General features: G+C 32.0%; 1 protein-coding gene across 1 annotated transcript in view; it reads left to right on the top strand.

The window, feature by feature from the left end:
• The window catches only part of SI (sucrase-isomaltase), a 101,893-nt gene that overhangs the window by 58,562 nt on the left and 30,356 nt on the right, over nt 1-12,975 (top strand). The window contains exons 24-32 of the mRNA XM_007446438.1: nt 2,396-2,602; nt 4,150-4,304; nt 5,705-5,873; nt 7,503-7,599; nt 7,691-7,803; nt 7,889-8,014; nt 9,515-9,643; nt 10,784-10,894; nt 12,596-12,655. Of these exons, the coding sequence (XP_007446500.1) occupies nt 2,396-2,602; nt 4,150-4,304; nt 5,705-5,873; nt 7,503-7,599; nt 7,691-7,803; nt 7,889-8,014; nt 9,515-9,643; nt 10,784-10,894; nt 12,596-12,655 (1,167 nt within the window). The remainder of the gene's footprint in view (nt 1-2,395; nt 2,603-4,149; nt 4,305-5,704; nt 5,874-7,502; nt 7,600-7,690; nt 7,804-7,888; nt 8,015-9,514; nt 9,644-10,783; nt 10,895-12,595; nt 12,656-12,975) is intronic.

Below are 12,975 nucleotides of genomic sequence, written 5' to 3'. Positions count from 1 at the left end.
GGAAAGAGTTAAGATTTAGACAAATTAAGGTTGAGGTACTCAGTACAAATCCGAGTGCAGTTTTCCAATTGTGAGATGTAAACTAATGAAACTGAAAATTTTATATCATTGGTAAGATCTAAAATTTAGAGTCAGCATATATACAGTGTTTAAAATCATGTGATGAGAGGACATCATAAAAGGAATGAGCTTGAATAGAAAAGGGAAAAGGTCAAAAACTAAACCCTGAATCATCCAACATTTAGACTCAGGGAAATGATAAGGAACCAGAAAAGAGACTGAGAACAAATTGTAAAAGAAGTAGGTTTAAAACAAAGAAAATGTTGCTTCCTGTCAGCCAAGTGAACAAGGCGTTTCAAGACAGAGAAAATTATCAAATGTGCAAATTTTACTTAAAAATCAGTAAAATAAGAACTAGAAACTGAAGTGTGGATTTGGCAGCATGGAAGTCTTTGGTAACTCTTACAAGAGAAATACTGATGGAGTGCTGGGAGTTAAAGCCTGGTCAGAGTGAGAATGAGATTCCAGTAAGAATGAAGATACAAATTAGAGATAGTGAATATGACGAACCTTTTATATTTTGCTCTAAGGAAAGCATTAAAAAAATAGAGCAGTAATTAGAGAAATGAGTGAGGTGACAGTTTCTTTTAAGATGGGAGAAATCAAATTGGTTTATGCCATTGAGAATAACCAATAATAAGTAGAATATTAGTGATGCAGGACAGAGAATTGAGAATTGCAGGAGAAATGTCTTTGTTGGCAAGGAGGCGTGGGATTGGGTGCACGAATGAAATGGTTCACCTTAGATAGAAGTGTAGACCATACATATTTTGTAACAGGAGGTAAAGAGGTGGGTGGGTAGTTGTGGTGTTTTGTTCTGATTTTTCTCCCAATTGCTTTCCTTTCCATACTAAAATACTAACGAAAATCATTAGGAGATGATGAGAATAGGGAGGGTTTTTGTGACTGGAGAAAAAAGGAAAATGTTTTTCAGGGCAGTGTGATAGTGAGTGAACTAGGCAAATATAGTATGATTGATCTTTTGGACCCACTCTAACTTTCATGATTATATAAAGGGAGAGCAGTCTACATGATTATGTGCATTTTTCAAGCCATTCAGCCACACAGTTGTAGGCACTGAGAACGTAGAGGATAGGTTTTTTTCCCAGCATTGTTGTTTTGCAGCTGAGTGTAAGAAAGCAAGTGAGGGACATAGGGATTGAGATTATATGAAAAGGGATGGTTTAGATGGGATTTATACAGTTTCCATAAATTAAATCAAAAGATTATTTTCATCCTAACTACAAAAAATAACAATGCTGATAAACTACCAAGAAAAATAAATGAGAACACATAAAATGGTAAAGGGAAAGTGATACTGGGCAGAAAGATAGCTATAAAGCAGACATATACAGACTTTCTAAAGTCGATCATTTTCCTGGTTCCATTGGCACTCGATTCCATGCCTTTGGAATGAATACTGAAGTATTCCTATCAGTTAAGGATTGCCTGAAGCTGAAAGTATCAGAGACCTAAAATCTGATTTGGTTAAACAAGAGAGGATTTATTTTTCTATTACAGAAAAAATCCCAGGCCTAATATTCTGGTATCTAAATGTTGTCAATGTCCCCTATTTATCATTTGTCTTTCATCCACAAAGTTTTATTATAAAATTACATATGCATTCCAGGCCTGGAAGGTGGAAGAGCAAAGGATATCCTAATTTAATCAGCTTATATCCTTTCCTTTTAAGGAGATTTGGGGGGCGGGGCGTCACATACAACTTCCCCAGAAGAGACTGGGAAATATAGATGGGCACATTGTTTCTTCCAACAATATATTAATTTAATAAGAAAGACCAATTAGCCCTGATCTTTGGCCGCAGTTCCTATTATAATACTGGTCAGGATGTAATTAACCAATAGAAAGACCAGTCATGAAATAAAGAAAAATTTACTTTGATTATAAGTAAAAGAAAAGAACTTTAAATTCATGCCACTCTGAGGATTATTGTAGAGTCATTTTACACACAAAAAAAGGCAGTAATCAATAAGAAGTGTAAAAACAAGCTTGGGATCAAAAGTTATGAGTAATATACTTAATTATGTTCAGAGACAACACAATCATCTATATTCTGAATTGAAAAACTATGACATTTGATTGTTCTGCTCTACCTGTCTATCTTTAGAGTCAAAATATAAATATTCTAAACATTTTAGTACATGGTGTGTCATGTTGCCTAATAGATATTTTGTGCTATGACTGCAATTTCATTTTAGTATTAAACAATAACATTTGTAAATCATACAACATGTGATTAACATGTCTACCTTATTATTTTTTTTTAATATTACAATGCTTACAATTTCTGACAATGAACTTGTCTTGTTTTTAGGCTCCTTTAGGATCCAAAGCACCTGAGTGTTACTTTCCTAAAGAAGACAACTCTTACTTAGTCCAGTCAACTCATTACTCATCAGTGGGTATAACAGCTGACCTCCAGCTGAATACTGTAAAAGCTCGAATACAGCTACCTTCTGATCCCATCCCAACTCTTCATGTGGAGGTGAAATATCATAAAGATGATATGCTGCAGTTTAAGGTATGTTTAATATAAACTATCTCAATGCATGATTCATCTCTCAAGACAGATTTTCAATAGATTTGGTGCTTGGATTTTTCATGTAATATAAGGATTATTAACTGCATTAATGACATTTTAATTCTATAAAGTAAAGATTTTTTTTTCCTACAGAGCTTATAGCTAGATGAACAGTAAATATTTTTTTTTGTTTTTGCTAGCTTTGTGAATAATAAAACATATAGTGGTGGGCTTCCCTGGTGGCGCAGTGCTTGAGAGTCCGCCTGCCGATGCGGGAGACGCGGGTTGGTGCCCCGTTTCGGGAGGATCCCCCGTGCCGCGGGGCAGCTGGGCCCGTGAGCCATGGCCGCTGAGCCTGCGCGTCCGGAGCCTGTGCTCCGCAAATGGGAGAGGCCACAGCAGTGAGAGGCCCGCATAACGCAAGAAAAAAAAAAAAAAAACATATAGTGGTGATTTTTTAATTATTTAAATTCTTGATAAATTGATAAATCACTTAGAATTGGACTATGTTGGTTGTCCCATTAAAATAAACAAAACAGAAAAAAATAAACACAATAGGATGCTTACTGTTTCCATTATTTCTTTTTAAACAGTGATCTGAATTTTCTGGCCAATGCAATAAGAAATACAAAAGAGATAATTTCTTTCAATAGTTACACTTAGCAATTATTTTTTACTTAAGAGCTCCAAGGGAATCCATTAAGAAAACTATTAGAAATAGTAGGGTCTCATATATGACAAATGGAAAGCAATATCAACTCATACAATCAAGAAAAATATTAAGACCTCACAAGCATTTAACAGATGAAGAAATAAAATTTAGAATAAAATATTAAAGTACTTATACTCATTAAAAATAAAAGGAACTAAAGGCAAATACAAAGAATGGGAAAGCTAAATTTGAATAATCGTATAGAAAATGGTTTACCCTCATCAGCAAGGAAATAAATGACAGTTTGAGAAATAAATCCTTTTTAGTTTAACATATGATAGTATTAGAGTACACATTTTAGTGAGAATATTAATTAGTACACTAATTCTGGAAAACAGTTTACCAATAGTTTATCAAGGATCCTACAAATGTTAGAACACTCTGACCTAATATTATCACTTATAAGTAATGCACTGAGGAAATAAAGACATGAATGAAGATAAATTAGCATTAATATTCATTGTAAGATCATATATAAGGCAAAAATATTGAAAGAACTTTGTCTAACCATTAAGTGATAAATAATTTTATGTATGCATATAAGTGAATATTTAGCTTTAAAGTTCTCTTTCTGAAGATTTCTCATTGTATGGAAAAATGAATTATAAAACATTAAAACAGGTAAAATACAGTACATAATTTGAGTCCATTACATATCTATGTATGTGTATGGAATTCTATATAGATATATGGGCCATGGATACAAAATTAGGAATTATGATAAGAATTCTAAATATTCTTGTTTGAACCATTATTTAAATTAGTTAATGACATGTACCTAATATGTTGGCAATAAGAACTAAACATATCTGTTTTCATTATCTCTCTGTAATAGATTTATGACCCCCAAAATAAGAGATATGAAGTTCCAGTACCATTAAACATTCCAGCTACACCGACAAGTACTTATGAAAATAGACTTTATGATGTTGAAATCAAGGAAAATCCTTTTGGCATCCAGATTCGAAGGAGAAGCACAGGAAGAATTATGTAAGTGATTCAATTATTTGATATGAAGGATATTTTCACTGTGCTAGCATGTCATCACACCAAAAGTCGTTTTAGGTGTATGTATTAAATAATTTGGCTTATATTAACATTTAAAAACTAAAGTCAGCAAATCATTAACAGTTGGTGTAAATTTTTATTTACACTTTGGATGTGATGAATTTTATTATTAAATATCAGACCCATTCTTCTAATCAAGTTGAGAACCAAAACCAAGACTCCTATTGAAAAGCATGATGAGTGTTGTCAAAATAAGTAGTTGGAAATGTGTTATGTAAGTATTTTATTAGAACTATTGAAATTGGAGTTTTTTGGTCCTGGATTTTGATAGAGTTAATACTATCTTTGCCAGGAACTGATGAAAGGAAATTAAGATGTACACATATAGATATGTTTTTATGTCTAATGAATAAATATAAATTTTAAAATATTACCTTTATTTGGTAAAAAGCTCTACAAACTACAGTGTATTAAAAGATACTTCTATGTAATTTAAGCTTGCCCTGCTATCCTTTACAAGATGCTGTCATGATGTGTTTAGGTATTGTCAGTATGGATACAAATAATGAAGAAAATTATGTTTATATTGTTTTAAAATTTTGTTGTTATGATAATAGTTTTGTTCCAAAGGATAAGAAGCAAAATGATTTTGTAGAAAATTCCTGATGCAGAGGCATTATTTATTGTTATTCAGGAAGCATTATTCTTTAGTAAATACTTTTCCAAAATCATTAATATAAAAATTTGAATATGTCTCAAATTCTTTTTAATACTTATGTTTCCTTTCCCTGCCAACTTTCTTTTCTTCTTCTTTTATCTTCTTCTTGCAAATGACATTCTCTGTAACACATTTCTTCTGGATTTCTTCATAAACACATGGTTTTATAAATACAAAACAAAAGAAGAAGAAAATGATTGGGAATAGTAATAGAGTTTAGAATTAAAATATCCATTATACCTTATAGTTTATTTTGATATTGATTTCTTTTTATTCTATATGTAGTGAAAATTTACTGATTAGCTCAAGGGAACAGGACAATAAAGGACTCTTAATTCCTAGGACATATATTACTTCTAGGTCATATATTACTGATAACTTTATATTAATTTTATTTTAAAAAGCAATATATGTCTAAAGACAAACATGTAGCCATAATATGATTATGAATATATGAATATATGAAACATATTTTAGATATTCCTTAACTTAGCCAAAAAAATGTATTGGAAAAATTATCTATTTCCATTTGTATCTGGGTATGATAGGCCTATAGAGAAAAATACAATTGATTTTTATAACACCTAAGAAAGAATTACCATTATTATTTGTGATACTATTTGTATGTGTATACAGGAATAAAATTGTTTTCTTTTGTTTTCAGTTGGGATTCTCGCCTTCCTGGATTTGCTTTTAACAACCAGTTCATTCAAATATCTACACGCCTACCATCAGAATATATATATGGTTTTGGGGAAATGGAGCACACAGCATTTAAGCAAGATCTGAACTGGCATACTTGGGGAATGTTCACAAGAGACCAACCACCTGGTGTAGGTACCAATATTTGACTACCCCAAGTGGCAACTAAGACCATGATTCAGACCCCAGCCACTTCTTTGTAGGCCTGTACTTCAATATTGAAGCAATGAAAGGGGGCTAGAGATCCTAAGAGCTGCTAGAGTGTTTTTCTGAAAAACAAATGAAAAGTCACCATAAATTACAGGTGAAAGAAGAGGATCGAATGGATAACATCATTGACTACAGTGAGAAGTGAGGTTGTGACCCAATTCCTTACCCTCTCAACTGCATAGAAAGAACATTCAGATTCAGAATTCCCTGTCAAATACATGTTTACTTTCAGCTTTTAGAAAATAACTGCCTTCTCCTTGAAAATCTTTTCTACTCCTTAGATAAAGATTTGATGCTTTTTCCTTTGTTACCCTAAGCTGCAGTTGTTCATTTTTATGAGGTTATATTGCAAGTTACAGTTTTAGAAAATGTTTTTATATGTTCATATCACTTTTCCCAATGTTTTGTCTTATTAATGGTGTACATTTCATGAATATTTAATACATTGCACAATTGATATAAACTATAATTATTCTAAACATATAATGGAAAATACATTTTAATAAAAATACTAGCTCATTTCCATTTTCATATGTGATGTGAACTTAAAGGATATATTCAGTATGATATTATAAATGTGTATAATGTCATAACTGCTTTTTATTGTTAGGTGCTCATACAACTTTTATTTGTATCACAATAGTTTAGACTTATAAAGGCTGTTTTTCATTTATTCCACTTGAAAGAATATGCTCTTCCAAAATTTACCTCTTTAAAATCCTTCAGGGACTTCCCTGGCAGCCCAGTGGTTAAGACTCCATGCTCCTACTGCAGGGCATGGGTTCAATCCCTGGTCTGGGAAGTAAGATCCCACATGCCCTGTGGTGGGGCCAAAAACAAACAAACAAAAACCCTTCAACATTAGTATTGGCATTATTAGGTTAATATAACCTTGATTCTCAATATATAAATTTTCTTTCACATGCTAATCAGTTACTGAGATTCAGTGTGTGTCAGTGATATCAATTTGATTAGGGATCATCAACTTGTAAGCTTTGTAACCTTGACAAGATATTTCATGACCCTGAGTATAGATTTTCTATTCTGAAAAATGAAAAGATCTAGCTGAAAATGAAATTAAGTGCTTTGTATATAAACAACATATTATTGTTTAAAATATTATCAAAATATTATATAAACTTAAATATTATCATATTAAGTACTTAAGGAGTTTGAGTACTTTGATCAGTTTAATCATTTATAGAACATTCTATTATTTAAAAAGAAGTACAAATTTATAAATAAATTAAGACACATAACCTGTGAAAAGAAACCCAACTATTCTAAAACCAATGGTTTTTTACATAAGTTAATGTGGCAGTATTTGTGAGTGTTACACATTTGTATATTCATTCACATTCTCTAATGCAGTAATGCTTCAAATAATAAATTATTTTCTAAAAAAATGTGTTTAATTCATAGTTTATGTGTGCAATGAAGGAACATTTAAATTCCTAGGTTCAATCGTAGAGTGAATTTAAATATTACATTTACAAAATTCACATTCTATTATTATTTAAATATATATTATGTTTTTTTTTTAATTTTAGTATAAACTTAATTCCTATGGATTTCATCCCTATTACGTGGCTCTGGAAGATGAAAGCCATGCTCATGGAGTTCTCTTACTTAACAGCAATGCAATGGGTAAAACAATTTTTTTTAGTTTAACATATTTTATGTGACTTTAATAAAATAATAACATAGATTAAAATGTAATCATATTTTGGACTTCCAGATGTTACATTTCAACCAACTCCTGCTCTAACATATCGCATAATTGGAGGAATCTTGGACTTTTATATGTTTTTGGGCCCATCTCCAGAAGTCGTAACAAAGCAATACCATAGAGTATGATTGCACATTTTAAAAATATATAAAGTTTTTAATAATATAAAGTCATTCTCTTTGTTCACAAATAATTTTTTTTTCAAAGGTAATCGGCCAACCAGTCATGCCACCTTATTGGGCTTTGGGATTCCAGTTATGTCTTTATGGGTACAGAAATACTTCACAAGTTGAAGAAGTATATAATGACATGGTGGCTGCTCAGATCCCCTATGTATGTATATCAATTTTTAAAACGGTGTTAAATATGTCATCTATAAAATCAGAATGAAATAAACACATATACTTTAAAATTATTTTAAGCATTTGGCAAAAATCAGTGCTTGTTAGTAGCACCAAATGAATTGGATATGAGATTTTATTAGTAGTCTTTATCAGATGGATAACATAAAGGGATAATACCATTCCTTTTTCTTCTTTCTCACCTGTTCCATGACTGTGAGTTGTACTAAACAAGTCACTGTGCTCTTGCTTTTCTCTCAGAAGCTTTGGGTCTTGTAGGTAGTCAAACACATTTCTTTTCTTCTCATTAAATAAGAGTAAGAGTCCATAGGAACCTATTTCATCAACTAATGTGACATATTACAGAAAAAGAATTCAAGGTGAAACAATTATTTTTGCCATGGAATAGACAATAGTTGTCATATTAGAATACAGAATTAGTGGGCTTGCAGAATATCTTCTTCCCTCAGTGTTTGGGAAAATAAATATTCTTAAGTATCCAGAAATAATCACTTCCTGTGATTTTTATTTTTTAGGAAGAGTAAGGAATCTCAGGGATCCTCCTGGTAACATCTAAACATTGAAATCTAGAATGCTTTGTATATAAGAACTCATTCTAAGGAAAGTAAGAAGGACCTTTTTTATAAGACATCAGTACCTATAGTAGAATCCAATATATGGTTTCTGAATACATTATTATAGGGAAACTAATTGTTTAGGTTAATGATGTAGCAATACGCAAGTGAAAAAAATGTTTTAAAAAAGATTTTTTTCATTATTAGGTCTACTATGCTAGCCATATTTTTATAAATATGGATTTCTAGAAGAAGAAATTGTCTATTAACAGAAAATAATGTTTTAAAATGTTATTTAGGACTAAATTAAAGATTTCATAAAGCATTTATTACTTTAAGTATATTTGTAAATACCTACTTGTAAACAATATTTTACTTATTTAAGCTTGGGCTGTTATTTCAAAAATGACTTTGGTGGATAATAAAAGAATAATTTTATAATTATTGATGGATTTACTAATAATTCTTTCTTTCCTTTTGGCAATATTAGAATTATTTGAAATTATCCCATATTTGCTTTGTGTTTCCAGAAATAGAGCAATACCTATTTCTGTATATTGTACAAAATTCCAAATTGCCATTTAATATAATTTCATAACCTCATAAGTCCTTTACTCCTGTGTCTTCCTATTTCCTTTGGAAATTATATAATAAAAGATACTGATTTGAAAGAATTTGTACTTCTAAATCAAAATTACTATTTAATGAACTGTTAACAAAACAGAGCACTAACACGAACTTGCTCTTAGAATATTTTGCATCTATACATGCTACTTTTATTTCTTGAACATTATATTACTTGATTAATTCTCTTAGGAATTGAAACTTGCATATTGCTATTATTTTCATAAGTATAATAGAATGTGACAAACGCCCTCTATTGAATCTTACCCCACTAAAATTCTTATACCTTTCAGGATGTTCAATACACAGACATTGATTACATGGAAAGGCAACTAGACTTTACGATTGATGAAGAATTCCGTGACCTTCCTCAGTTTGTTGACAAAATAAGAAGTGAGGGGATGAGATACATTATCGTCCTGGTCAGTGTTTATATTTTATATTCTATCTGAGCCTTATTATCTTAGTTTTGTTAAGATTTCTTTTCTGAATGAGGAAGGAAAAGGTGTTTCAAAATATGAAGTATATAATTTTGGATTGTACTCCCAAATCTAAATCTTTCTTCCTTTAACACTTCATTTCATTTACATGGCTGCCACAGGCTACCTTCATTCTTAGGTGTATCCTTAGAGATTTAAGACTAAAGCTGGGAATCAAAGGCAGTTTGTTTTCTACTAATCACCCAAGCTACAGACTGGTCTCAATTTACAGACACTATCACAAAGTGATGATGGATTTTCTATTCCTATACAATTCTCAACTTATTCTCTGGGACTGCTTCTTATTCTTGTCATGTTTAAAAATTTTCCTTCGAATTAGTGATTCAGGGGCTTCCCTGGTGGCACAGTGGTTAAGAATCCGCCTGCTAATGCAGGGGACATGGATTTGAGCCCTGGTCCAGGAAGACCCCGCATGCCACGGACCAACTAAGCCTGTGCACCACAAGTACTGAGCCTGTGCTCTAGAGCCCGCGAGCCACAACTACACTGAGCGTATGTGCCACAACTACTGAAGCCCGCATGCCTAGAGCCTGTGCTCCGCAACAATAGAAGCCATCACACTGAGAAGCCCGTGCCGCAACAAAAAGAGTAGCCCCCGCTTGCCACAAGTAGGGAAACCCTGTGCGCAGCAACGAAGACCCAATGCAGCCATCGCAGCAACGAAGACCCAATCCAGCCATAAATAAATAAATTAATAAATTTATTTATTTTTAAAAGTTAGTGATTCAGTGGGAAGAATATTTCATCAATACCTTACAGAAAGCAAGGTAGGTAGCAAGAAATCCCATGGATATATAAAACCAAAGCAAAAAACACCTGTAATCTTGCTTGAAATCATAACTAATACATTTTCAAAAGTTCTTAAATTTTCCCTCTAGGGAATTTAGAAGACAATCTAACTAGAACAAAAAAGTTTATGCCATCAGTCCCTTTGTCAGTCCATGTGAGAATACAATATAATGATAATCTAATAATGGAAAATTGTAACATTTTATTACAGCTACTCAAGTGGCTATACTTTTATACCATAGTTACCTGGATTGTATTTCATTTTAATTTTAGGATCCAGCAATTTCAGGAAATGAAACGAAGCCTTACCCTGCCTTTGAAAGAGGACAAGAGAAAGATGTCTTTGTCAAATGGCCTAACACCAATGACATTTGTTGGGCAAAGGTACTGAATTGATATCTTGAAAGAAAATAAGTATAAAAATACTATTTGAAAGCTTCTATTTAATTAAGCCACAGTTAAAAACATATTCAGATGGAGAGATGTAATGACTTAATAAGTAATAAATAAAATAATACTCTTTGAGTTCAATCCAAATTATTAGAAACAAAGAAAATTTATATGTCCTATGTCCAAATACTATTTGTTTCATCTTTAAATTGTCTTCTATTGTATTTCTTGGTACTTCTTGTGTTTTATTACAAAACTGACATTAATAATATGGTTATTCGCTATTCTATACTACATGGGTCATTTAAATGTTTGTACTTCTCTTAAAAACATCTCATTGATAAAAGAAACAATGTTTGTAAAAGCTATACTTGTAGTATTCCTGACTTGAACAGGGAATATAATTCATTGTATTTCATTTAAGCAATAATATCCCAACCTGTGTATATTAACACATTATAGAAAGCATCCTGATTTGGCTTATATATAAAGAGTGAAGAAAAAATCCACTAGTTATAACTAGAATGAAAAAGATCCCATAATGGGACATGTAATTAAATGAAATATGGGAGCCTTTTTGGATCTTGGACTAAAAATAGAATGTTAGTGATAAAAGTGGTGAAATTCGAACATGGACTGTAGATTAGTTAATAATGTTCTACTAATGTTAATTTCTTGGTTTTGATAATTGTACAGTGGTTATAAATATGTTAATATTAGGGGAAGAACAGTGAAGTGTATAGAAAAACACTAGGTATAATATTTGTGATGTTTATATAAGTCTGAAAATATTTCAAAATAAAAAGGTAAAAATAAAATAGAAAAACAAGTGATAAACAGTGAAAACTCATGTTTTAAGAAACATTACAGGTATACAGTACTGACTATAGAAAGGGATTTTTTTTCTTCTTACTTTCTCCTCATTTTATATTTTCTCATTCTATACATTTTCTCAGATTTCTACCTTTCAAGCACTGTTCTCTATCAGCAACTAATTCCTTGTATGTAATTACCACTCTGTGGATTATTTACATTTTTATATGGGACTTTCTAATTTCTACAACATAGATTTAAATCCCAGAGCTTTTGGCCTGATTGAATCTGGGCTCTGTTCTGTGTTTGTGGTTGCGGTAGAAGAAAACATTGGTAGGCAGGGGGGCAGGGGCGGGAGTAGTAGGTGTGTGGGAAAGAGGAGGATTTAGTACTAACTGAAAAAACCAAGAAGATATTTGCCTCAGCATGGCATCATACAACTCAGATCTTCAATTCCTTTCATATAACAATATATTTTTGTTTTTAGATTTTAATCCTGGAGTAATTATAGAAATTATACCACATTAAATGTGGTATAGAATTATACCACATTAAATTAAATTTAGAATATGCTTTTCATATTAATTCTTGACCAGACCTTTTGGTTACATGCATTGTTTGCAAAATCGCTACTGACCACAAAGGATGGTATTCTTTTCCTTATTTGCCCTACTAAAGAGGAGATTAATATGGAAAATGGGAATAGTTTGCAAATGATACATATACCATAACACAAACTGAAAAAAAATAATTGAAGGAATTACTGATCTGGGGATCTTGAGTCTGTAATATGATTCTAAAACTCTATTACACTTTGTTTACAACAGTCATACCACACTGAATTTATTTTGAAATGGTTTCCCATTTCTTCTCTCTTTGTAGGTTTGGCCAGATTTGCCAAATGTAACAAAAGATGAAAGTCTAATAGATGAAGCTGTTAATGTAAGTTTCATATTGATTAACTATTTAACTGAAAGAAATTCAACACTGAGATTTAATGACAACTTTGACCAATAATTCAATTTTAATACTTTCCTTAAAAAAGTGATGGCTGGGGCTTCCCTGGTGGCGCAGTTGTTGAGAGTCCGCCTGCCGATGCAGGGGACATGGGTTCGTGCCCCAGTCCGGGAGGATCTCACATGCCGTGGAGCAGCTGGGCCCGTGAGCCATGGCCGCTGAAACTGCACGTCTGGAGCCTGTGCTCCACAGTGGGAGAGGCCACAACAGTGAGAGGCCTGCATACCGCAAAAAAAAAAAAAAAA

Source organism: Lipotes vexillifer, unplaced genomic scaffold (genome assembly GCF_000442215.2).
Source record: "Lipotes vexillifer unplaced genomic scaffold, Lipotes_vexillifer_v1.1 scaffold763, whole genome shotgun sequence".
NCBI lineage: Eukaryota > Metazoa > Chordata > Mammalia > Artiodactyla > Lipotidae > Lipotes > Lipotes vexillifer.
The sequence above is the reverse complement of the archived record's forward strand: the minus strand, read 5'-3'. Positions and strand labels throughout refer to the sequence as shown.